This window comes from Rana temporaria, chromosome 5, assembly GCF_905171775.1.
Source record: "Rana temporaria chromosome 5, aRanTem1.1, whole genome shotgun sequence".
NCBI classification, from domain to species: Eukaryota; Metazoa; Chordata; class Amphibia; order Anura; family Ranidae; genus Rana; species Rana temporaria.
The window spans coordinates 423,695,073-423,720,738 of NC_053493.1; the positions used below are offsets into that span (position 1 = coordinate 423,695,073).

General features: G+C 44.8%; 1 protein-coding gene across 20 annotated transcripts in view; it reads left to right on the top strand.

Annotated features, from left to right (window-relative positions):
* Nucleotides 1-25,666, top strand: part of MAP4 (microtubule associated protein 4) — a 253,956-nt gene that overhangs the window by 61,527 nt on the left and 166,763 nt on the right. For all 20 annotated transcript variants that reach the window (XM_040355307.1, XM_040355322.1, XM_040355319.1 and 17 more), the window contains exons 3-4: nucleotides 21,878-22,100; nucleotides 23,384-23,443. In XM_040355307.1, coding sequence (XP_040211241.1) covers nucleotides 21,893-22,100; nucleotides 23,384-23,443 — 268 coding nt within the window. In that variant the 5' untranslated portion in view covers nucleotides 21,878-21,892. The remainder of the gene's footprint in view (nucleotides 1-21,877; nucleotides 22,101-23,383; nucleotides 23,444-25,666) is intronic.

Genomic DNA, 25,666 nt, shown 5'->3' on the forward strand with positions numbered 1-25,666 from the left:
GTTGTAGTGATCTGTACGGTTTTACTAACGCATCAGAATTGTGCTCGGATATTAAAGTTTTTTTTTTTTTTACCCTTTAAGGCGGGAATGGGTTAATCTAATTTTGAAGGTATTTTGCCGTGGTTACCCATAGCAACCAGTGACCTATTGCCAGACATGTGCTGGCCATCAGGACTACGGGGAGTTTCCCGGTGGGCCGATGGCTCAGTGGGCCGGTTTCAGTGACAGCCAATGGAGTCACTAGGGGGTGGCTTTTGGTGCTATAGCCGCAAATCTGGGGCCCCGAGGCCCAGGGGTCCCCAACCACAGGGCCGCGGCCCAATACCAGGCCCTGGCCTCCCTGCAACTGTGCGGTGGGCAGCACGGGAGAGTCGGCGGGCAGCATCATCATCTCTCACCGCCCGCCCTACATCACCACTATTCTGCCCTCAGTGTGCAGCTGTGGGCAGCAGAGAGATTACATCATCTCTCACTTCCCGCCCTCCCTCTTGTGACCCTGATGCAAAAAGCAACTCTGGGGACTCTGATGTAAGGGGGGGGGGCTCTCTGGGGACTCTGTAAGGAGGGGCTCTTTAGGGACTCTGATGTAAGAGGAAGGCTTTTTTTGCGTATAGTTTATATACTGTTTTTGTACGTGTTTGCAAAATTAAAGTGGGCTGGTCTGGAAGAAGTCCAGGGCCAAATTGTTGTCCCAGTCCAGCCCCCTGCCTATGGCAGATGAGAGTATGGCCTGCATTGGAGTGTTCTAGCAGTGTGCGCCTCTATACATGGCCTGGTAGTAGTAATCAGTTTGTCGGCACCTGCAGCACCGAGGCAGCAATTTCCTGCAGAGTAACAGAAAGGAGACCCTCCCCCCCTCCTCCCCACCGCCTGCCTGGTGATGAGTTAAGATAATTGTTTGTGAGGCCGGGAGGAAGCTGGTTGTACAGTGGCAGTTTACACTCCCCTCCCAAATTCCATTTCCTTCTCTTCCAAGAATCCCGATTGCTACAGAGCAGGTCTTACATCCAGAATGGGGCACATTGTGTGACTCTGCTGCCCTCTATTGATGACTTGTAGTAACGTTACATTAATAATAATTATAATATATGAAAATGTAATACAATAATTACAAGATTTATTAAATTAATTTTTATTAATACATTCAGGCTTTATATAGTGTCTGTGCAGTATTTTACAATAGAAGGGAGACTTACAGTTGCAATACACTTTGAGTACAGGAGGGCCCTGCCCGTGATATTCTATTGTGTAGAAGCATTCTGACTTTGTACTTCAATTTATCATGGCTCATGTTGGGTTTTAAAGTGGGGCAGTAAAAATGGGTATTGATTTTACCACCCTCCTAACCCAACAGTGGCTTGGGGGGGGGGGGGGGGGGTGTTTATGCATGCAGCATCCACTGTAAAAAATAATTGTATCCCCAGTTGATGAGCAGTGCTGCTGCCAAACGTAAACCCATTCAAGCAGCCGTACAAGTTTTTAAGATGGGGTGATATATCGCCTCTCAGCCCCCTGAAAAGCAATACACAGAGTCTTTTCAGAGGGGCAAGGGCTGTCACAAATGTCAACGGACCCTTATTACAGTCTTTCCTTATCTGTGTTCACTTGCTGTCCCAGCAAAATGAAATTCCCCTTGTGGAGACTTATCACCAGAAGAAGTGCTGGGAAATCTTTGTGTGTTATATATTTTCTCTTTTTCTTTCTTTTTTTTCTTTCTCTTTTTTTCTTTCTCTTTTTTTTCTCTTTCTTTTTTTTCTCTTTTCGCTCTTTTTTTCTCTCTCTCTCTCTTTTTCTCTCTTTTCGCTCTCTTTTTCTCTCTCTCTCTATCTCTCTCTTTTTCTCTCTTTTCGCTCTCTTTTTCTCTCTCTCTTTTTCTCTTTTCGCTCTTTTTCTCTTTTTCCTCTCTCTTTTCCTCTTTCCTCTTTCCTCTTTCTTTTTTCTCTTTCTCTTTCTCTTTTCTTTTTTTCTCTTTTTTTCTCTTTCTGTTTTTTTCTTTTTTCTTTTTCTTCTCTTTTTTTCTTTCTCTTTCTCTTTCTCTCGCGCTCTTTCTCTCGCGTCCATCTGCCTGCTCAGCAGGGATCAGCAGAGCTATTATTTTTTTCCCCCCTCGCTGAGCAAGTGGAATCTGCTACACAGAGCCATTAGGGCCGAAAAAAACTTATCGATTATGAAATTAATCGATTACAATTTTCATAATTGATCGACCAGTAACCGAATGGGGTTAGTACAAAAAAGCAAATCTCTACAGTAAATATTACTTTCACTGTCCCACAGTAAAAAATTATTTGCTCTTCTTGTACTTATTTTTGTTTTTTAACCCCATTATGTTACTAAACATCTCAGGCCGGGGTCACACCTCTGTTTTTTTTTGGTGCTTTTTGCAGAAACACTGCAGTTCATTTACATGTTTTCCTATGGGACAGCTGCTGCGTATTTGGAAAGGGGTAAGGACTATTTAACGCAAAGCGGTGCTATTTTTTTTTTTGGTTCAGTATACTTCAATGGAGAAGCTGCAGAAAATCATGTCATGTGTTTTTGCGGCAATTTGTGTTTTGTAATCTGCCCAACAAATTGGCCCAAAAAATGCAATTATTTTTTAGGCTATTATCCGATTAATCGAAACCATCGGCCAACTAATCGATTATGAAAATAATCGTTGGGTTGCAGCCCTAGTGCCCATGTGAAAGGCCCATCTGTACACCCGATACGAAAATCAGAAGTAGAATTCTGTCCGAACCATCTGCCGATTTTTGGAATTATTGGTACGGTGCTTTCGACAGCCGATTCGGATTTATTTTTTCCCCTCTCCATCCAACGAGCTGGATGCAGACTGGATAAAATTTAGTGAGCTCAACGTCCGACTTTCGTTTTTAATTAGTACGGTTATTGTACGGAAAAAAAAAGTGTAAGAGCAACACTACACATGCTCAAATGAAAGAATACATACAAAACAATTAAACGTGTGACGTCCCTTCCGAAGTTGTATTCGGTCGTACGAGAATTTTCGTATGGTTGAGTAACCTTTCACTTTCGAAATGAGACCAACACGCAACAGAAAAAACAAAACGGACGAATGGTCGTCCGTAAATCTGATCATGTATACGAGGCTTAAGGGCCAATTCACACCATTTGCTTTGCTATGTGCTGGGCAGCATTGCCCAACCCAGTTTAACCACTTGTCCACCGGAGGACATCATATGACGTACTCAGCTTTGTGATATCTGAATGATGGGTACAGCTACAGGCATCATTCAGATATCGCCATCTTCAGCCGCCGATTCTGTGCACGATAACTATCAAATCGGCGGTTCGGCCGCTTGATCGTTCTCATAGGCAGCGGGAGGGGACGTCCGTCCCCCCCCCGCCGCTTCTCCGGGCTCTCCCGTGCCATTGGGGGCCCGGAGAGCCAATCGGTCCGCGCTGCCTGGAAAGCATAGAGATGACTGGTGACCAGATGGTCACCAGTCATCTCTATGACCGTCCGAGGCCCGGGCGCGAGGTTGTGACGTCACGCCTGGTACCCGGAAGTAAACAAAGCCGCAATCGTGGCGGTCGGCATTTGTAATCGGTGATTTTTTTTTTCCAACGATTTCCATGCTTGTAAGCCTGGAGGAAAGATGTGGGGGGAGGGGAAGGTCTTATTGACCCCACATCTCTCCATAAAGAGGACCTGTCATACTGATTCCTATTACAAGGGATGTTTACATTCCTTGTAATAAGAATAAAAGTGATCAAAAAAATAATAAAAAAAAGTGTAAAAATTAAAAAAATTAAGTAAAATACATTTCTTTATCGTACATCACGGGACACAGAGCTGCATAGCCATTACATGTGGGTTATAGAGTCTACCTTCAGGTGATGGACACTGGTGTAATCAATTAAACAGGAAGTTCCCTCCCTATATAACCCCTCCCCTACTGGGAGTACCTCAGTTTTTTCATCAGTGTCTAAGGTGTTGGTCACGAGTTAACATGTGCTCTTAGGAGCTCCACTGGAGGGATCCATGCTGGATGTAAAAAGCCTCCATAAATCCGGATCCGTCCAAGGTGCTTCATAGCCAAAGTGGACGGTACCCGGGCCTCGGTACGAAGAACGAGGTTTAGCCTATAATGCCTCTCTGCGGAGGGCTGGATCCTGGGTTCCAGAACTTTGTGCCTTCTAAGGACCAAATGTTTTTTCTGCTGCCAGGGTGCTATATAGGTCCAGGGGTGTGGTGTTCCTGCCATGGACCCCGGTCCCTGAAGGTCTAGGACTATACCCACGGTGAAGGGGGAAGATTGGGCCTCTTGCTTGGCAATACCCTGCAGCGTGGAAAGGTAAGAGAGGGACCTACGGGACTTGGTTCGACAGTAGGTCTTCTGTAGGGGACTATGGGTCTCGCCTATATTATGTTTTTATGCATGGGCAATGTAAACCACGATGTCTTCTGAGACGGGATGGCTCAGGGCACCCATATACCTCCCCTAGCCGGCATGTAGCCTGGGCCACTATGTCTGTTCAGACAGGATGGCTGTAGTACCCATATATCTCCCCTTGAAGGGGCTGGTACATAAAAAAAAAAAAAAATGCCCTTAATCCTATGCAAAGCATTGTCTTCCATGAGTAGCTGCAAGTCTTATCTGTTTTTCCACTACTATGGGCAGTAAAAGACATGCCTGATGTTTTCGCTTACCATGCTTTCCAAAGACGGAAGCTTAAGTGTTAGCTGGTCTATTGTGCGTCCCACTTCCTCAGCTTCAGGCTCTACCATGTCGCACGTGCTCACCGGCTCAGTGCAGTCGCAGAGAGGGCTCTTCAAAAAGGCCCAGACATCAGAGCTCTGTAAAGCTAGGGGGACACAAACGCAAGCACCTTGTGTGAGTTGGATACAGATTCATCTAAGATGCCTACTCCGCATCTAGCTGTGCAGATTAGCAGGCATTGTTGCTGCCAGACTAAGTTCAGCTGTTGATACACCTGGGTTAAGCTCCTCTGCTTTTAGCTCAGGACTTTGGTCTCCCCATTGAATAAGGTCAGGGGTAGGAATATAAAAAGGAATCGCCACCTGAACCTGGTGGCCCCTTATTCTCCCCTGTAGAGACAGCTCACAGATTGAGCCATCAGACCTGTCAGGCAATCAATGCAGCCTCCCCCAACATTGCAGCCACTCTGCATGTGTTTTGTTTTTTGCATCACATTTGTTGTTCTACAAGAGGTTAACTGCTATGTTCGCAGCATCCTCACAAGAAGCAAAAAAAAAAGCAGGGTGTGTCCCTTTTCCTGCTTTAATCCTTAAACAAAGGGATTAGAAGAGCTGGGGATGAAGGTTCACTGTCAGAGGACAGGAGACAGGAGCTGCAGCCTAACGAGGAGAAGCTAGCAAAAGCCCTACAGGTTCTGATTGCACCTGCAGTCTTTTCAGAGATTCATGATGCATATAACTTCCCTCTGCCTACTTGGCCAAAGCCTCTATCTTCTCCTTAGAGTGTAAAGAGAGGTTTTCCTATAGGTGGCTAGTAAGACCTCCATATGGTCCTCAGCCTGGTGTCGGCTTCAGGCTAACCAAATGCACATCTGAGGGATGCACAGTTGCTGGTACACATTGCTAACGTCTCTTAATTGAGGAAACGCACATCTACAGAGGATAACTTCCTCTTTACCAGTCCGCATGTTGCATAAGATACATGAGTTTGGAATGCATGTGGGATAAAAACAAGTAACAGAGCATGTTTTATTGTGGATCGCATAAGGATACATGTTTCTGTCTGTATGGTGTTGCATGTTTGTTAGAGTTGCATAGAAATGCTTGAGTGCATAAAGATGCTAGTTACCTGATCACTCAAGTCCTGGATTACCCAAGGATATTTGGTCACACAGAGAGACTTGTTTCCACAGAAAGGCCTAAAATCGCATAAAGACGTTTGTATGTATAAAAATGCTGGATCACACATGGTTACCTGATCACCCAAATCCTTGATTACCCAAGGATGTTTGGTCACACAGAAGTGGTTTGTTTCCACAGAAATGCCTAAAATCGCATAAAGTTGCTTGGATGCAAAAAAGATGCTGGATCACACATGGTTACCTGATCATCCGCGTCCTGGATTACCCAAGGATATCTGGTCACACAGAGAGGCTTGTTTCCACAGAAGTGCCTAAGTTCGCATAAAGATGCTTGTATGCATAAAAATGCTGGAATCACACATGATTACTTGATCACCCAAGTCCTTGATTCCCCAAGGATATTTGGTCACACAAAGAGGCTTGTTTCCACAGAAATGCCTAGTATCGCATAAAAAGGCTTGAAGGCATAAAAATGCTGAATCACACATGATTACCCGATCACCCAAGTCCTTGATTACTCGAGGATATTGTGGTCACACATGGTTGTCGGATCAACAGCATCCTGGATTACCCAAGGATACTTGATCACATAGAGAGGCTTGTTTCACAGAAATGCCTAAAGTCGCATTAAGATGCTTGAGTGCATAAGGATGCTGGATCGCACAGGGGTGCTTGGTCACACAAGAGTCCTTGGTCACACAAGGGTTCTTGTCCGCACAGTAGTGCTTAAAATGCATAAGATGTTGATCGCATGGAAGATGCTGAATCGCATAAGGATGCATGATTACTTTAAAGTTGCACATGGCCTAATTAAGCAATACAGGATTCCTTGTGTTTGCATAGAAATACGTGTCTGCATGGGTTCATGTTGCACATTGTTGCATAACACGTTTATAGCGCATGCTTGCTTGCAAGATGCTTGTTCCAGAGCACACATGCTATATGCATGTTTTGCTTAAAACATATTTATATGAATTCATGCTTCCAGGAACACACGCTGCCATGTACACACACTTCCATTGAGGCATATGGCTTTAACACTTGCCACATACACACATGGGGAGCCAGTTGCATATGTGTTTATTTACTTGGGTCTGCAGAGGTTGTCTGCGTTTCGCAGGGGAACAGCACTATCTCCAGTTGGTGGTCTTGCCCTTTTGGGTTAGCCTCCGTGCCTGGGTTGTCAGGGTGCTAGGGCCCGCCTCTAGCAGGTCTGTAGGCCCAGGGTATAGCAGTAATGGCATACCGAAGCAAACTCCTGCTGATGGGTCAGTCAGTAGCATGGCTGGACCTAAGGGTGTCCAGCATGGTCAAGTATCTGGAACTCTAAAGATACATTCTTTCATTTGACAAGAAGCTGGGTATGTTTGGCACAGTCCAAAAAGGAGAGTTTTTTGGCCTCGGACAAGACCATCGCTATAAGAAAACTGGTCTATGTGGTCACGGCAAGGAACAATTCCTTACTTTTGGCCTTTTGATTAAGGCACTAGGGAAGATGCTGGCTTCATTCAAGACAGTTCCCTATACTAACTTTTATTCAGGGCTGTTATAAACAGTATTTTGTCGGCCTAGAAAGAGTGGATCTTGACCTAGCATTATCCAAAGAACCCGGTCCCAGAGATATGCTGGAATTCCTCTTGGTGATTCTTAACTAAAAGGGTTTGCCAGGTCAGGAAGAGACCATGGCCCAGGGGAAGTAGTCAAGCTCCAAGTGAGCCTTATCTGTCAGCTAGAGCTACCGATGGAGCATCTGGCTTAGGGGCCTGAACGTTCAGGTGGCAGGTTGGTTCTGTCAGAGTACAATCAGACTATGCCATACTAGTGATTTACTTAATTTACCAAGGAGGAGCTTGTGCCTTGCCTATTGACATTCGTCATTTCATGAAATGCAGAATTGGCAGGCGATTCGCTGGAGCCGTCAACAAGTGTCTCCGGGAGAATGACCTCTACACCCCGACTGTTTTCCTGACCAAATGTCACAGAAATAGTACCCTGTACATAAGATGTATTGGCGTCCAGGCTCAACAAGAGATTGAACAACTTGGGGTCAAGGATAAAGGATCCACCCGCATGCGGGGCAGATGTGTTTGTAATCCGGGGGGACCAGTTGTCACTGGTTGTGTCTCTCCCCCCAGTGCCGCGACTTTTGTGGCTTCTATGCAACATTAGAGGAGGACGGAAGCTGGCCTGATTACTCCGGCATAACCCTGACGACCTCTCGGTGCAGGAACAGTAAGGGTGGTAGTAGAGGACCCACAGTCCCTTACATCTTGTCCAGGCCTACTTTGCAGGGGGTATTACATCCTGCCTTGCAACAGGTGAATTAATGGTCTGGCTATTATAGCCCACATTCTCGAGGATCGGGGCTTTCAGAATCAGCGGCAATTCCCTTGATTCATACAAGAGAGCTGGCCTCCAGGACCAGATAGCCTACGGTCTGGAAGACCCATGTTCCTGGTGTGAAACCAGATGGTGGCATCCGTGGAAGTTTGTCAAAGGTAAAATTCCTGCCTTCCTACATTTGGAAAGGAGACGGAGCTAGCCTTAAGTTATATCAAGGATCCGATCTCGGCCTTGCTTCCAAAGGTCGCTTACTTCACACTCTTTGGTCCGGGCTGTTATACAAGGGGTGACGTGCATAAGTCCACCAGTTGGGTCGCCCTTGTGCTCGGAGGATTGGCTCTAGTTTTGTCGGCTTACAGGGTCAGCTCCTTGGGCCGATGCACCATATTTCTCTTCATCCTTTAACAAGGAATTGGTGTTCTTGGTTGTGGTAGCCTCCAAGAGAGTTTCAGTATTGGCAACTTTCTTGGTATAGAGCCATACTCAATTATTCTTACAAGTAGAGTGATTTTCATCCTCACCCAACCTTATTTACTAGAAGGATCTAGTATTCATTTGAATCTAGATATTCTTACCTTCCCTTTTTTCAAAACCTTGTTTCACGGAAGGAAAGGTTATTGTTTTTCTCTCAATTGAGATGAGAGCAGTTAAATACCTATCTGAAGGTTTCAGATATAGAAAGCTGACGTTTTTATTGGGCTGCCAGAAGACCCTAGATGGGCAGGCAGTGTTCAGGTCAGCTATTAAAATGGTTACACTCTCTCTCTCGTTGGAGTAAGAAGGGTCTGGGCCTATCTGAAGCGGCTGCTCGGATACGGAAAACTGATGTTGTTGCGCTACCAGGAGGCCCCAGGAAAGGGCAGGCAGCGTCTAAAATCAACTGTTTTTAAGGTTGATTCATCAGGTTATTATTCAGGCTTGTGGTTAGAGTAGGATTCCCCCTGTTTTTTTGTGGGGGTGCTCCCTACCAGGATGGTAAGCGCTTTATGCGCAATGCATTTCCAAGCCTTTATGACGCAGATTTTCAAGGCCGCAACTTTGGTCATCTGTGCTTACTTTCACTAACTCCTATCAGGTGAACATAAGACGGCAAGAGGATGCAGATTTTTGGCGCAGTATGCTGCAGGCAGCATTATAGGTCCTCACGTCTGATGGCGGTCTGCGTTGTTGGTGTCTCCCTCCCCTCAGTAAGCATTGCTTTGGGACATCCCACATGTAATGGCTATGCAGCTCTCTGTCCCGTGATGTACGATAAAGAAAATAGGATTTTTATAACAGCTTACCTGTAAAATCCTTTTCTTGGAGTACATCACGGGACACAGAGCTCCCACCCCTCTTGTTTGGGGATATTGGGACACTTATTGCTTTGCTACAAAAACTGAGGTACTCCCAGTAGGGGAGGGGTTATATATAGCGAGGGAACTTCCTGTTTAATTGATTACACCAGTGTCCATCACCTGAAGGTAGACTCTATAACCCACATGTAATGGCTATGCAGCTCTGTGTCCCGTGATGTACTCCAAGAAAAGGATTTTACAGGTAAGCTGTTATAAAAATCCTATTTTTTTTTTCCTAACTCCCCTGTCCCTGTTATCTCGCGCGCAGAAGCGAACACGCATGCAGGTCCCGCCCACATATGTAAATGCCGTTCAATCCCCACATGTGAGGTATCGTCGCGTGCGTAAGAGCGTGTGCAACCATTCTAGCACTAGACCTCCTCTAACTTGAAAATGGTTACCTGCAAAAAATTTTAAAGCGTCACCTATGGAGATTTTTAAGTACCGAAGTTTGGCGCCATTCCATGAGTGTGCAAAATTTTAAAGCGTGACATATTTGGCATCTATTTACTCGGCGTAACATCTTTCACATTATACAAAAAAATCAGGCTAACTTTACTGTTTTGTGTTTTTTTTTTTTTTTTTTAATTCATGAAACGGATTTTTCCCCAAAAAAAGGTGTTTGAAAAATGATTGCGCAAATACCGTGAGAGAAAAAAAAGTTGCAATGACCGCCATTTTATTCCCTAGGATGTCTGCTAAAAAAAAAAATATATGTTTAGGGGTTCTGATTTAATTTTCTAGCAAAAAAAATAAATTTTTACATGAAGAAGAGAAGTGCCAGAATAGGCCCGGTGGACAAGTGGTTAAAAACGATTCGATTTGCTTTGTTTTTTATGGTGTGTTGCAAAAAAAAAATTGCATGCAGTACTTTTCTCAGCCCAGCGGGTTGCGGCACAAATCACCGCATTCCAACAGTGCTGTGGTGAAGAGAGCTTAAAGGGACACTAAAGGAATTTTTTTTTTTAGCTAAATAGCTTCCTTTACCTTGCTGCAGTCCTGGTTTCATGTCCTCATTGTTCGTTTTTGCTTTGATGTTGCTGTAAATCCTCTCTGTTTTGGACACTTCCTGGTTGCCTGTTTCCTGATAACCACAGTACTGGGAGATTTCTCACGGTGGTCACTAATCAAGGAGGTGTGAGTAAAACGAAACTGGATTGGTGCTGAGGAGTTTTAGACAAAGTATCACTGCTCTCTATTGGCTGACTGCCCTCTAGTGGCTCTCTGTACATCAGAGAACCAGCAAACAACAGCAAAAACGAAACTACACTGCAGGCACATTATATGATTGTTTTTTTATCTATTTTTAATCATTTTTAAAAGGAATCAGTTAACTATTATGTCTATATGCCCTGTAAACAGTCATTTCAGCTAAAAAAAAATTTTCCTTTAGTGACCCTTTAATGAAATGTCAAAGTTTAAAGGGGGGGGGGGGGTTAAACATGATTGCTGCTTCAGCCAGGGTCACCATCAGGGGGGTACAGGCAGTACCACCTGTAAGGGGCCTGGAGGTCCCCAGGGCCCCCCGGATGGCAACCCCCCCCCCCCCCCCTATTTTTTTTTCTCTGCTCCAGGGGACCCATGCCTGAAGCTGTGTAAGGGGCCCTATACTTCCTGATGGCGGCCCTGGCTTCAGCATGGTGTCTCTTCCAGGGGCTGGAGTGGGGGGGCCATTGTCATTCCCAGGAGCTGAAGTGGTGAACCCCAAGGCGAGGATTGGTGTCTTGGAACGGTCCTGATCATCGCTGCAATGAAAGCGAACCTGTAATACTTTTTCATTGCAGACATGTAAATGAATCCTATAATGTTATTGCCTTAAAGTTAATATTAAAGGCAATAATAAAAAAATACACTACTTGCCTGCTCCCCTCCTCCTCCTCTGGGGGCGCCCAAGCAGGCTCACTCCCGAGCCGCTGGTCTGCTTGTCCATTCACACTGTGACGTCGGCTCTACCCCACCCCGAGTATATCCCAAAACCAAAATTTTTCCTGGAAAATTAGGGGGTTGTCTTATACGCCGGCAAATACGGTGTGTGTGTGTGTGTGTGTGTGTGTGTGTGTGTGTGTGTGTGTGTGTGTGTGTATATATATATATATATATATATATATATATATATATATATATATATATATATATTGTGTGTGTGTATATGTATATATATTTTTATTTATTTTTTTGTGCTTTGATTGCAAAGAATCAATACGTGTTGCATCCGATTGTCTTTGTAGGCCTTGCTGTATTTCCTCATTGATTTTGCAACAAACTTTTGATTTTTTTTTTGCCTTTCACAAAGGACCACATTCTGATGGTCAGCGGAACTTGTGGGTGGGAAAAAGAGGACCTTCAACCTTCAAGAGTGAAAGTACCACTTATGTGCCTCCGACCTTCCTCTAATATAGATATATAGATATATAGAGAGAGTACTCTCTAATACTCTAGTAGTAATAATCGTAGTAGTAGTAATAATCGTAGTACTCTCAGTCCCTCTAATAATCATTATTTGCAACTCCCAATGGACTGTAAGTGGCTTACGATAGAAAGTTGCCATGTGCACGGTGAGCATTAGGTGACTTGCACTTTAACCTCCCATACAGACGTATCCGATATCAGTAGGTGGAACCTTCTGGATGAAGGTAATGAGCGTTATTTTCCTTTTTTTTTTTTTGCGGAGTCGCGCACAATCAGATCTGGAGGACATTAGTAATTGGCGCAATTATCTCTTGTTTACTGATCTCTGGCGTGTTTACTTTGTCTGCAGTACAAGTTGTTTTAACTCATCCTTTCTGGTGATGGATGTTTTTTATCTGGCCGGCGCTCGCCTTAAACCGTCCCTTCCTGCCGCCTAATCCCCTCTAAGGAGATTATAGAGGGGTTATTTTGGGGAGTCGGAGCGCGGGAGGCAGAATGTCAAGCTGAGTTGCCGTTGCGCCCCCCCCCGAGTATCTATCTAATGCGTTTGTTCTGTCTACAAATTATTATAAGTGGGAGGTTTTTAAAAGCAATGGAATCTCGTTCAATCACTGTTGCATGTGAGGGGCCACAAATGGCTGCAGGAGTGGCCGGCCTCCCATTGCTTTCAATGGCGCTTCCTGCCCTTAGGTAAGTAAAGGTAACCCCCCACCCTCGCTGGGGCTCCCACATCTTATTGTAAATCGCCCCAATTCACATGTGTATTGGTGGATCTGTTTTGTTTCTCACCGTGATGATGGAAGAAAAGTATTGCCTTTTTAACCACTTGGTGCCCCCAATGCCGTCATATGGCGTCCCAGGCTTTGTGGGGGGATATCTGAATGATGGGTGCAGCTACAGACCTCATTCAGGTATCTGCATTTTCAGACGGCGATTCCCTACACCATAAGAATGATCATAGTGGCTGTTCCGCCGCTTGATCGTTCTTACGGGCGGCAAAAGGGGACGTTTCCTCCCGCTGGTGCTTCTACCGACTCACCGCTGCGATTGGTGAGTCGGAGAATGGATCCGCCGGCCCCCAGATGTTGACCATAGAGATTTCCGACGGACCAGATGGTTACTGGAGTCTCTATGATCGCCGGAGGCCGGGTGCGATGTTATGACGTCACGCCCGGCCTCTGCGTTAAAAAAAAATTACGCCGCCTCGGCTGGGAAGCTGTTGTCTATTTTATTTATTTATTTATTTTGGGCTTCTCAAAGAGGACCTGTAAAGAGGTCCGGTCATGTCGTATTCCTATTACCAGGGGTGTTTACAATCCTTCAAGGAATGCAACGGGTCATCATCATTGATCCGTGATCCAAACGGGTCGCCGCATTTGGATCGGCACACCACGCGATCCATGTACTGCGGCCATAGGAAAGGCCGCGGCTTCGGCCTAGTTCTGGAGCGCCAGCCATCTTGGTACACCTGGCGGCCTAGGTGAGATGTGGGGGGGGGGGGGGAGATGTGGGCATTACAGTGGGGACTATATATGGTGGTGATCCGAAAAATGATCCGATCCGTACCGTGAGTTTTTTGGTCCGTTGCACCCCTAATTCCTTGTAATAGGAATAAAGGGGATATATATATATATATATATATATAATGTGTGTGTGTGTGTGTGTGTGTGTGTATATATATATGTATATATATATATATATATATATATATAATGTGTCAAAATAAAGTTTAAGTAAAATTTAACAATTAAAAAAAAAAAAAGCATTGACTATGGGGATTTTTAAGAACCGAAATTTCGCACCATTCCACGAGTGTGCGCAATTTTGAAGCGTGACACGTTGGATATCTATTTACTCGGCGTAACTTAATTTTTCACATTATACAAAAAAATTGAGCTAACTTTTTTTTAACTTCAATACTTTTTTTTATTGTTTCCATACAAATACAAAGATAGATTTACAAATCCATTTTTTTTTCCATTCTTAGTGCATTTCATGTGCATACAGGAGATTAATTACAAACATTAAAAGTGACCATTCGTCCCACTCCCCCCTCCTTCCCCTCCCTCCCTCCTATCTTGCTTTAGAGTGCATACACGTTTTTAGTTCTGTTCTTTTCCTTAGATTATTACCCATCATTCCTTAATTTAAAGTGAACAACCTATTTTACATAACCACTGTTCCCATATTGCTTTAAATTTTTTGAGGTTACCCCTTCTAATCCATGTTGCCCTTTCCTTCCCAATTGTGCTATTTATTACATTAAACCATTCCTCTACTGTGGGTGGATTTTGTCCTTGCCATTTTAGTGCTATTAGTTTCCTCGCCTGAAACAGGCATCTTATAACTGCTTCTAATGTGTCCCTCTGCCCCATTCCCTCCTCAATACATCCTAATAAGCAGACCCTAGCTTCAAGTTCCAGAGTGATACCGAAAGTTGCATTTATAGTGTCCAAAATTCCAACCCAGTACCTATGCAACTTTGGGCATTTCCACATCATGTGGATGAGGTCCCCTGTATCTTGGCATCTGGGACATTTGTCATCCAGCTTCCATCCAAATCCATATAGTTTTTTTGGAGTATAATAGACCCTGTGTAGGAGGAATAAATGGGAGACCCGTTGTGACGGGGCTAGTGAGACCCTTGTCCCTAGTTCCAGTATCCTATCCCATTGGTCGTTCGTTAAAGGTCCAATATCCTCCTCCCATCTCTGTTTATTCCTGCTCACCTTCTCTTTTCCTATTAACTGATCACTGATCTGTTCATATAATTCTGAGATAAGACCTTTCAGAACCCCTGTTTTAATTAATCTTTGGAGATGCGTGAGCTTTTGCCAGCTTACCGGCTGTAATTTAAATTGGGCTTGTAGTGCGTGTCTAACCTGTAAATAAGTAAAAAACATGGAGTTTGGAATGCTAAATTCACTGCTTAGCTCTGAAAAGAGTTTTAATGTGCAACCTGTATACAGTTGTGCCACTCTGGTTATCCCCCGTTTCTCCCATTGTTTTAGTTTCCCCATGGCCAAAATTTCTTTTAAATTATTGTTATCCCATAATGGGGAATATTCTGTTAATCCTTTATAGCCCAAAGCTAATTTTGCTGCTTGCCATATTCTCACCACCATCTTTACTGTTGGATTCTTCACCAAAAAGGAATTGGCTTCTAAGGTCTCTATTACAGATCTATGTGGTGACCCTCTTAGTATCATTTTCCCGCTCGCATTTCCTCCGCCCTCTATACTACACCCCCCCAAATGCTGTAACTGTGCCGCCAGATAATAACTATAAGGATGTGGAACCGCCAGCCCGCCTCTGTTTGTTGGTAATTGCAACGTTCGGAGACTGATCCTTGCTTTACCCTTTTTCCAAATTGGGGTCCTAAAGAGGGTCTCTATCTTTTTAAACCATTGGTTGTCAATCCATACTGGGGAGTTGTGGAGTATATAGAGCAATTGTGGCATCCATATCATTTTAATTAAATTACTACGACCGGCCACCGACAGTGGCAAATGTCCCCATATCTCCGCTTTGCGTTTAAATTCACCCAGAAGTGGCACTAGGTTATCATTCACAAACTGTTCTGGGTTACATGTTACCACAATGCCTAGGTACTCCATCTTCTCCCCAGTTTTTAATTGAGGGATTCCTATTCCGTCCATATTACTTACCGGGTCCACTAACAAGAGTGTTGACTTTTCCCAGTTTATCACTAGACCCGAGAATCGTCCGAACGCTTCTACTGTTTGGACTGCAGTTTTAAGGGAGGTTGTGGAGTTACCTAAAAAAAGGATATCGTCCGCATACAGCGCGACTTTTTCCTCCTCTACTCCTCTCTGGAACCCCTGTATTTCCTGTCTTGCTCTAATAGCAATCGCCAAGGGCTCAATTGCCAGGGCAAAGAGGAAAGGGGACAATGGACATCCCTGTCGCGTTCCCCTTTCCAGTTCAAACGACTGTGAGACTTCATTATTTATTTTTATTTTGGCCCTTGGGGAATTATACAATAGCTTTATCCATTTAATAAAAGATGGACCAAACCCAAACTTCTCCAGAGCGTGCCAGAGATAGTCCCACTCCAGGCTATCAAAGGCCTTGGTGGCATCCAATGATAGAATAGATCTATCTCCCACATTCTCCGTTGGAGTCTGTAAGTTTAGGTACAGCCTTCTTATGTTTATACTCGTGGACCTATTTGGAATAAATCCAGATTGGTCTGGATGTATTAATTTCTGTATATATTTGTTCTCGTTGCCAATACCTTGGACAATATTTTTACATCTGAACAAAGCAAAGATATGGGTCTATAAGATGATGTATCTAGTTGATCCTTCCCTTCCTTCTGGAGCACTATAATAATTGCTTCCATCATTGAGGGGGGTAGCCTTCCTCCTTCTATCGCCCAATTCAGCGTTTTTAATAGTTCAGGGAGCAGCACCTCACCATATTGCTTGTAAATCTCCGCTGGCAGGCCGTCTGGCCCTGGGGACTTTTGATTAGAGAGTCCTTTGACTGCCTGTTGTAGTTCCATTAATGTAATTGGGGATTCCATGACATTTCTATCTTCCTCTGATAGAGATGGGGTTTCTATTCCTTTAAAGAATTCTTCCATCTGCCCTTTAGCTTCCCCCTTTTTTGAATTGTATAAATCTTTATAGTAGGCTGCAAACGTATCCACTATACAGATGTTTCAGATGATATCCCACCTCCTACCATCCTAACTGCTGGAACATTAGAGGGTGCCATATTAGTTTTTGCTAGGAGGGCCAAAGTATGACCCACACTTTCCCCCTCCGAAAAGGCACTCTGCTCCTGAAATAGACGCTTATTTTCAACTTTCTTATTTACCACTAACTTGTATTCCTGTTGCTTCTCCAACCATAGTTGTTGTTTAGACGATGTTGGATTTTCCACATATTGCTTTTCAGCCTCTAGGACCTCTTCCCTGATTTTCTCCTCCCATTCCCTTGAGTTTCTCTTAATCTTAGCTACCTGCTGGATCAATATACCCCTGAGGAATGCCTTTAGGGCGTCCCACACCACTCCCTCTGGCGCTGTCCCCGTGTTAAAGTCCAGAAATTCCCTCAATTTGGTGCTAATTTCTTCTGGCTTCCCCATCACTTCTAACCAGAAGGGACTTATTTTCCAATTACTTAGGGGACATTTCTTCCCTGTATTTAGTGACAGCACCAGAGGGGAGTGATCAGAAACCCCTCTTGGGTAGTATGCTATTTTACTAACTACATGTAAACATGCACCATTTCCCAGGGCCATATCTATTCTTGATAATGTGGAATATGTACTTGAAAAACAGGAATACTGCCGCAGATCTGGGTGTTTCACCCTCCAAATGTCCCACCACCCAACCTCTTTCAGAAATTGGTTTAGACGCCCCTCACCTTCCCCTAGGCTCCGTGCCCCTGGTGGAAATCTATCCATCGTTCTATTTAGCACGTTATTTAGGTCTCCAACCACGAATACCGGGATATTTACTTTATTTACCACAAATTCCATCAATTTATATAAAACCTCCATCTTAAAGGGAGGAGGTATATAAATATTGGCCAATACATACGGTACGTTTTCTATCAAACAGTGCAAAAAAATATAGCGGCCCAATTCATCTATTCTTGCCTCCATGCATACAAATGATACGCCAGTTTTTACCACTATGCTCACTCCTCTGGAGTAAGAGGTGTAGACAGAGTGGTACTGGCTTTGATATTTTCTTTTATTAACCAGTCTTAACTTTGTTTCTTTAGTCAAATGGGTCTCTTGAATACAAATCACCTCTACCCCATACCACTCCAGGGTAGTGAAAACTGCAGCTTTTTTCACTGGGTCCCCCATCCCCCGGACATTCCAGGAGCCTATATTTATCATTTTAGGTCTCATACCCAACCAAAGATATCAATCTAAAACAGCCCCTTAACATCAGAAGGTAAAAAATTATATACCATTTTTAAAACTACCCAGGAAGAGAAAAAGAAAAAAACATTTAAGTGTATATTCAAACGCAATTCCTTCCCTTGTGCTAAATAAGTGAAACGTGATGCTTGTGCTATGATATAATTTAATTTAACCCCCCCCTCCCCCCCTCCTCCCCTCCCACCCTGCCTATCTAGGCCTACCCTTAGGGCTATACATGTGACCTCTTCCTTCCATCCTTCCCTTACATTGCCATAAAATTGAGCTAACTTTACTTTATTTTATTTTTTAATCATGAAACTTCCCCAAAAAAAAAGTTTGAAAAATTGCTGCGCAAATACAGTGCGAGGAAGTGTTTGGGCGTCTGTAATGTCTTGTAAAAAAAAATTGTTTTTTTACATGTAGGAGAGAAATGTCAGAATTCAAGTATTAAAGGTGTTTCTTGGCCCTGCAGACAGGGACGGGTCTGTCATTTCAGGCCTATGGCTAGAGGACCTCAAATTTTATAAAGTTGAAATCTTATCCTCTGCTTTAGAGAGGTCACTGTTTTTCAGAAGTGAAGCAATGGCTTCTGGGCCTCTGTATGACCACCCCCCCCCCCCATCCGGAACACACTTAAATGTGATGGTCCTCTTGTGCAGTGCCCTCGCCCTCTACTGGCAATGGTCCTCTTGTGCAGTGCCCTCGCCCTCTACTGGCAATGGTCCTCTTGTGCAGTGCCCTCGCCCTCTACTGGCAATGGTCCTCTTGTGCAGTGCCGTCTTCTGGGGATGTGGTCTTCTCGCGCAGTGCCCTCGCCGTCTGCTGGCAATGGTCTTCTTGCGCAGTGCCCTCGCCGTCTGCTGGCAATGGTCTTCTTGCGCAGTGCCCTCGCCGTCTGCTGGCAATGGTCTTCTTGCGCAGTGCCCTCGCCGTCTGCTGGCAATGGTCTTCTTGCGCAGTGCCCTCGCCGTCTGCTGGCAATGGTCTTCTTGCGCAGTGCCCTCGCCGTCTGCTGGCAATGGTCTTCTTGCGCAGTGCCCTCGCCGTCTGCTGGCAATGGTCTTCTTGCGCAGTGCCCTCGCCGTCTGCTGGCAATGGTCTTCTTGCGCAGTGCCCTCGCCGTCTGCTGGCAATGGTCTTCTTGCGCAGTGCCCTCGCCGTCTGCTGGCAATGGTCTTCTTGCGCAGTGCCCTCGCCTTTATGCTGGCAATGGTCTTCTTGCGCAGTGCCCTCGCCTTTATGCTGGCAATGGTCTTCTTGCGCAGTGCCCTCGCCTTTATGCTGGCAATGGTCTTCTTGCGCAGTGCCCTCGCCTTTATGCTGGCAATGGTCTTCTTGCGCAGTGCCCTCGCCTTTATGCTGGCAATGGTCTTCTTGCGCAGTGCCCTCGCCTTTATGCTGGCAATGGTCTTCTTGCGCAGTGCCCTCGCCTTTATGCTGGCAATGGTCTTCTTGCGCAGTGCCCTCGCCTTTATGCTGGCGATGGTCCTCTTGCGTAGTGTCCCCCCCCCCCCTGCAACCCTGCAATGGTCCTCTTTTGTGTGTGTGCCCCCCCCCTTGATGGTCCCCTCCGGCGATGGCTCTTGTGTAGTGCGCCCCCCCCGACGATGGTCTTGTGTAGTGTCGCCCCCCCCCCCCCCCCCCCCCGGCGATGGTCCTCTTGTGTAGTGTAGCCCGCCCCCTGGCGATGGTCTTCTTGTGTGGTGTCGCCCCCCCGGGGATGGTCCTCTTGTGTGGTGTCGCCCCCCCGGGGATGGTCCTCTTGTGTAGTGTCGCCCCCCCCCCCCCGGGGATGGTCCTCTTGTGTAGTGTCGCCCCCCCCCCCGGGGATGGTCCTCTTGTGTAGTGTCGCCCCCCCCCCCCCGTTGATGGTCCTCTTGTGTAGTGTCGCGCCCCCCCCCCCGGGGATGGTCCTCTTGCGCAGGACTTTTCTTCTTGATCCTGTTAATATGAAAATTCGCTTTTACTCTGGTTAAGTTTTGCTGTTTTTTTTGTTTTTTGGGGTCTTTCTTTGCTCCTCCTCGCTCTAAGCCCAGTGACAACGTTGGTTGGTGTGAAGTTTTGTTTCCTCTCTGATCGGCCACCAAGAGCTTATTTTATTTTTTCTGTTAAATCTGAGCTGTTGAGTTTTTTTGATGAGCTTGCCACAATCTCTTTGGATTAGTGTTGAGGACGGCCGGCCTCTATATTAAGACTTAGATCTCTGCTCTTTCTGCATGTTCTAAATGGGGCTCCTTTCAGCAGCTGCGCCATCATTTGGAATTATGTCTATTTTTATGGCAGCGTGGCTTAATCTGAGCCGAGGAGATTTGGGGGGGGGGGGGGCAGCAATTTCATTCCTCAGATTTGTATCAAATCGAACTTTTTGCTGTTGTCGGAGTTTACGTATGTGGCAATGTTAGGGGGGAGGGGGTTATAAATGTAATCTAAAGTAGATCAAATGTATATTATGACTGTTATGATTATTAAAGTGTGTACACCGTGCCTTGAAAAAGTATTCATACCCCTTGAAATATATGTTGTCATGTTACAGCCAAAATGTAAATGTATTTTATTGGGATTTTATGTGATAAATCAACACAAAGTGTCACAATTGTGAAGTGGAAGGAAAATGATACAAATAAATGTGAAGTGTGTGTGTGTGTGTGTGTGTGTGTGTGTGTGGCATTTGTATGGCGCCCCCTTTACTGTGATACTCCTAACCAGGGCAGCCATCAGAAATTTTTGGGCCCCTGACACCGCTTTAGTCCTGGGCCCCCCCGAGCCTGACAACCAACATTCCCTAGGGCAGGGATATGCAATTAGCGGACCTCCAGCTGTTGCAAAACTACAAGTCCCATCATGCTTTTGCCTCTGGGTGTCATGCTTGTGGCTGTCAGAGTCCTCCTATGCTTAATGGGAATTGTAGTTCTGCAACAGCTGGAGGTCCGCTAATTGCATATCCCTGCCCTAGGGCTTGCCCACGGGCCATCCCACCGAATCCACACCAGCCAACTCACCTGTATGCACTTAGCCCCCCCCCCCCTAATCCTATATAGTATCTATATGCTAGCCCCCCTCACACCTTTTATATATCTTGCCTTCTTCTGGCCCGGGTGGGCCCCTCAGGCCTCTGGGCCCCTTACAGTTGTATCGGCTGTACCCCCCTGATGGCTGCCCTGCTCTTAACTAAAGTCTAGTGGAACCAATTGCCTTCAGAAGTCACCTAATTAGTAAATAGAGTCCACCTGTGTGTCATTTAATCTCAGTATAAATACAGCTGTTCTGTGAAGCCCTCAGAGGTTTGTTAGAGAACATTAGTGAACAAACAGCATCATGAAGGCCATGGAACACACCAGACAGGTCAGGGATAAAGTTGTGGAGAAGTATAAAGCAGGGTTGGGTTATAAAAATAAAAAAATCTCCCAAGCTTTGAAGATCTCACAGAGTTTCTGTTCAATCCATCATCGGAAAATGGGAGAGTATGGCACAACCGCAAACCTACCAAGACATGGCCGTCCACCTAAACTGACCGGGCCGGGCAAGGAGAGCATTCATCAGAGAAGTGGCCAAGTGGTCCCATGGTAACTCTGGAGGAGCTGCACAGCTCAGGAGGGAGAATCTGTCCACAGGACAACTATTAGTGGTCTCTCCACAAATCTGCCCTTTATGGAAGAGTGACAAGAAGAAAGACATTGGAGAAAGAAAGACATAAGAAGTCCTGTTTGTAGTTTGTGAGAAGCCATGTGGGGGAGGGGACACAGCAAACATGTGGGGGAAGGTGCTCTGGTCACATGACACCAAAATTCAACAAAAAACGCAATGTGTGGGGAAAACCAACACTGCCCATCCCCCATGATATACGGGGCTTTAGGAAACAAAATGTTTCCGTGGATTTTACATTTAATTACCTTTAAATTAAACTCCAAGCCAAAATAATTTTTGTATAGAGGATGGACTTTGAGACAAAAGTACATCATTGTCGATCGTTACATTTGAAGTGTTTTGCTATGAAGAGGTGCGCTCCCATTTATTTTATTTAATTTTTTTAATTGCCTCCTATGTTTTTATCTCCGCAGATCTAGAAGTAGACAATGGCTGACCTGGAACTCGGTGACGCCCTGAAGGACACTCCCCTGGATATCGAACCTGAAATCAAGCGGGACTTTATCAGCTCGCTGGAGGCGGAGCCTTATGACGATCTCATCGGGGAGACCTGCGATAAGACGGACTATGTTCCATTGCTGGATGACGATGAGGCAGACCCAAAGAACAAGCACGTCGATGGAGGCCATACAGAGCGTAAGTCGTGTCCTGGTGGGTGGTGGGGGGGCTGGGGGTTATGGCAGAAAGCTTTTCATTAACATGTGCTCCCCCCCCCCTCCTTAATTCAGCATTGAACCGCACTTTATTTGTGGGTGATGTAAGCCAGCAAAGACACTTCTGATTACTGTTATCCAATTGTATTGCACCCTTTTTATTGGTTGGTTTAATCATGTGACAGTCTATTTAGTTTACTCTGTGGAAATGTGTATGTATGTGTGTGTATATGTATATATATATATATGTATGTATGTATGTATGTGTGTGTATATGTATATATATATATATATATATATATATATATATATATATATATATATATATATATATATATATATGTGTGTGTGTGTGTGTGTGTGTGTGTGTGTGTATATATATATATATAAATTTAGGGTTGTCCCGATACCACTTTTTTAGGACAGAGTACAAGTACCGATACTTTTTTTTCAAGTACTCGCCGATACCGATACTTTTTTTTAAATGTGTCCCCAAATGCAGCCATGTCCCCCCCCCCCCCATATATGCAGCCATGTCCCCCTTACCGTACATGCTGCCGCATCCCCACTGCCGCACCGCATCCCCGCTTGGTTAATACGGGCGGGGAACATTACAGCATTCATTTGAATAGCTGTAGTCTTTCGCGCCACGCTGCGTATAGACACTCCCCCTTGCTCGGGATTGGACAGTTCATCCGAGCAAGGGGGAGTGTCTATGCGCGGCGGGAAAGACTACAGCTATTCAAATGAATGCTGTAATGTTCCCCGCCCGTATTAACCAAGCGGGGGGGGGGGGGGGAGTATTCTATTTCGGTATCGGGGGTATTTGCGGGAGTACGAGTACTCCCACAAATACTCGGAATCTGTATTTTATATATATATATATATATATATATATATATATATATATATATATATATATATATATATATATATATATATATATATATATATATATATATATATATATATATATATATATATATATATATATATATATATATATATATATATATAATTAATACAATTTTGCTGATTTCAAGTGGTGTACCAGGATTCTAGCTGAATATATCGGCCATAACCCCGGTGTTTGTTCCAGCCGGTGGCTTTCTGATGAAAGTGTTCCGAGCGACTCGTGAGCTTCTGGAAAGCTTTCAGAAGGGGATTAATTCCTCCTGTAACTTTTTTAAATTTCACCATCCTCTTATTATAAAAATAAAATTCAGTTTCACAGAATTGAAGTAATTTTTTTTTTTTTTTTTTTAGTGACTCCTGCCGCAGTGGTTGCGAATGGCGAACACGGCACAGGAGAGATTGGCGCTTCAGGTACGTAGTTCTGTAACTCTTCCCTGGTTTATGACACCCTTGGCCTGGGTTCACACTTGTGGGACACCGCATGCGATTTGGATAGGAATCGGACCCCATTCCTGTTCAAATCTCATGCGTTTCTTTGCAGTGCGATTTGAGCCCATTCATTTTGTATGGGCTCAATTTGCTCTGAATCGCACAAAGAAAGTGCAACATCCTATATCATTTTAATTTTATTTATTTTCCTGCAACGGAATCAGGTCGCATGCGATTTGATTCTTGTGTTTTTGCCATCTGTTTTGGAGTGCCATTAATTTAACATGGACTTCGGTGGCAAAACGCATGAACGGAGTGCGATTTCACTGCGGTTTGGAAAACGCTCAGGTTTCACTGTTTCCCGCATGTATGTGAACCCGAAGCTTGAACCTCCTGAGTCTGAAGATTCTTGGTAGGAGGTTTTCTAGTGTAACTTATTGGTAACGCCTTCTGCCAGACCTCTTCTGAAGACCTGTACAACTCTGGATGCCAGCGCCTTGAGGCGATTAAGTTCGCATTTGTTTGCGCTATATAAGTTTCTCACTCACTCGCCAGTTGCTAGATCACATTCCTGGTGGCACAGTAACGACCCTTAAAGTGGAGCGGATTGTTCTGGGGTTGCCGGTCTTCGGGGCGCTTTGATTGGCCGGTGCGAGATGACGTCACTTCCAGCTCCCTGGAAATATAAAGGGAGCTCTGTTTGCACATTTTGCAGAGCATTGCAGGAAGGTGCATTTTATCGCAGAAGGGACATTGCATGGCTCTTCTGCAATAGAGGACCTGCCTGTTTGTAATATTTTTGTTTTATATTTTAGCTTTTACGTTTTTCTTTTACTGCTCCTATGTATCCTACATCAACCCTGTCCTTTTAGGAGATTCTTGGTGAAGGTTGGTGCCACCTGCTAAGTTCATTTTTTCTTTTCTTTTTTGTTGCCTGCTTGAATCCAGCTGTGGTGTCTGTATATACAGCTCTGAACGGGACATGACGTCCCAATAGCGGGCCATGAACCCCACAATCTGATCATTTTCGAACCCCCATTTATTCCTGATATGCACAACTGCTATTCATATCAATAATGTTTGTTGGCGTCGCATTAACTGACAATTGCGCGGTCGTGCGACGTGGCTCCCAAACAAAATTGGCGTCCTTTTTTCCCCACAAATAGAGCTTTCTTTTGGTGGTATTTGATCACCTCTGCGGTTTTTATTTTTTGCGCTATAAACAAAAATAGAGCGACAATTTTGAAAAAAAATCTATTTTTTACTTTTTGCTATAATAAATATCCCCCAAAAACGTATATAAAATATTTTTTTTTTCCTCAGTTTAGGCCGATACGTATTCTTCTACCTATTTTTGGTAAAAAAAATCGCAATAAGCGTTTATCGATTGGTTTGCGCAAAATTTATAGCGTTTACAAAATAGGGGATAGTTTTATTATTCTTGATTTTTTTTTACTACTAATGGCGGCGATCAGCGTTTTTTTTTTTTTCGTGACTGCGACATTATGCCGGACACTTCGGACAATTTTGACACATTTTTGGGACCGTTGTCATTTTCACAGCAAAAAATGCATTTAAAATGCATTGTTTATTGTGAAAATGACAGTTGCAGTTTGGGAGTTAACCACAGGGGGCGCTGTAGGAGTTAGTGTGCACCTAGTGTGTGTTTACAACTGTAGGGGGGTGTGGCTGTAGGTGTGACGTCATCGATCGAGTCTCCCTATAAAATAGATCACTCGATCGATGCAGCAGCCACAGTGAAGCACGGGGAAGCCGTGTTTACATACGGCTCTCGCCGTTCTTCAGCTCCGGGGACCGATCTCCGCACTCCAGCGGCGATCTGACCCGCGGTCCCGGAGCTTCGGACCGGGTCGCGGGAGCGCGCCCGCGACCCACGGCTGGGTACTAGTACAGGACGTACATGTGCCCAGCCGTGCCATTCTGCCGACGTATATGTGCAGGAGGCGGTCCTTAAGTGGTTAATCTGTTCACCTCCAAGCTTTATCAGCACAGGTGACTAGAAGATGATTGGAGATTCCCATCACTACAGAGATTCCTCGTCGTTTGGTTTTCCTGAGTTTCTAGTATTATTATGTGTGTGTTGCATGGCAATCATCTCCTCTTTTGTGTGGTCACCATTAAGATTTTATCGTGCACATTCCTCACTGAGCTGTGTATTGTGTGCGAATGAAGGGGGAACTCTAC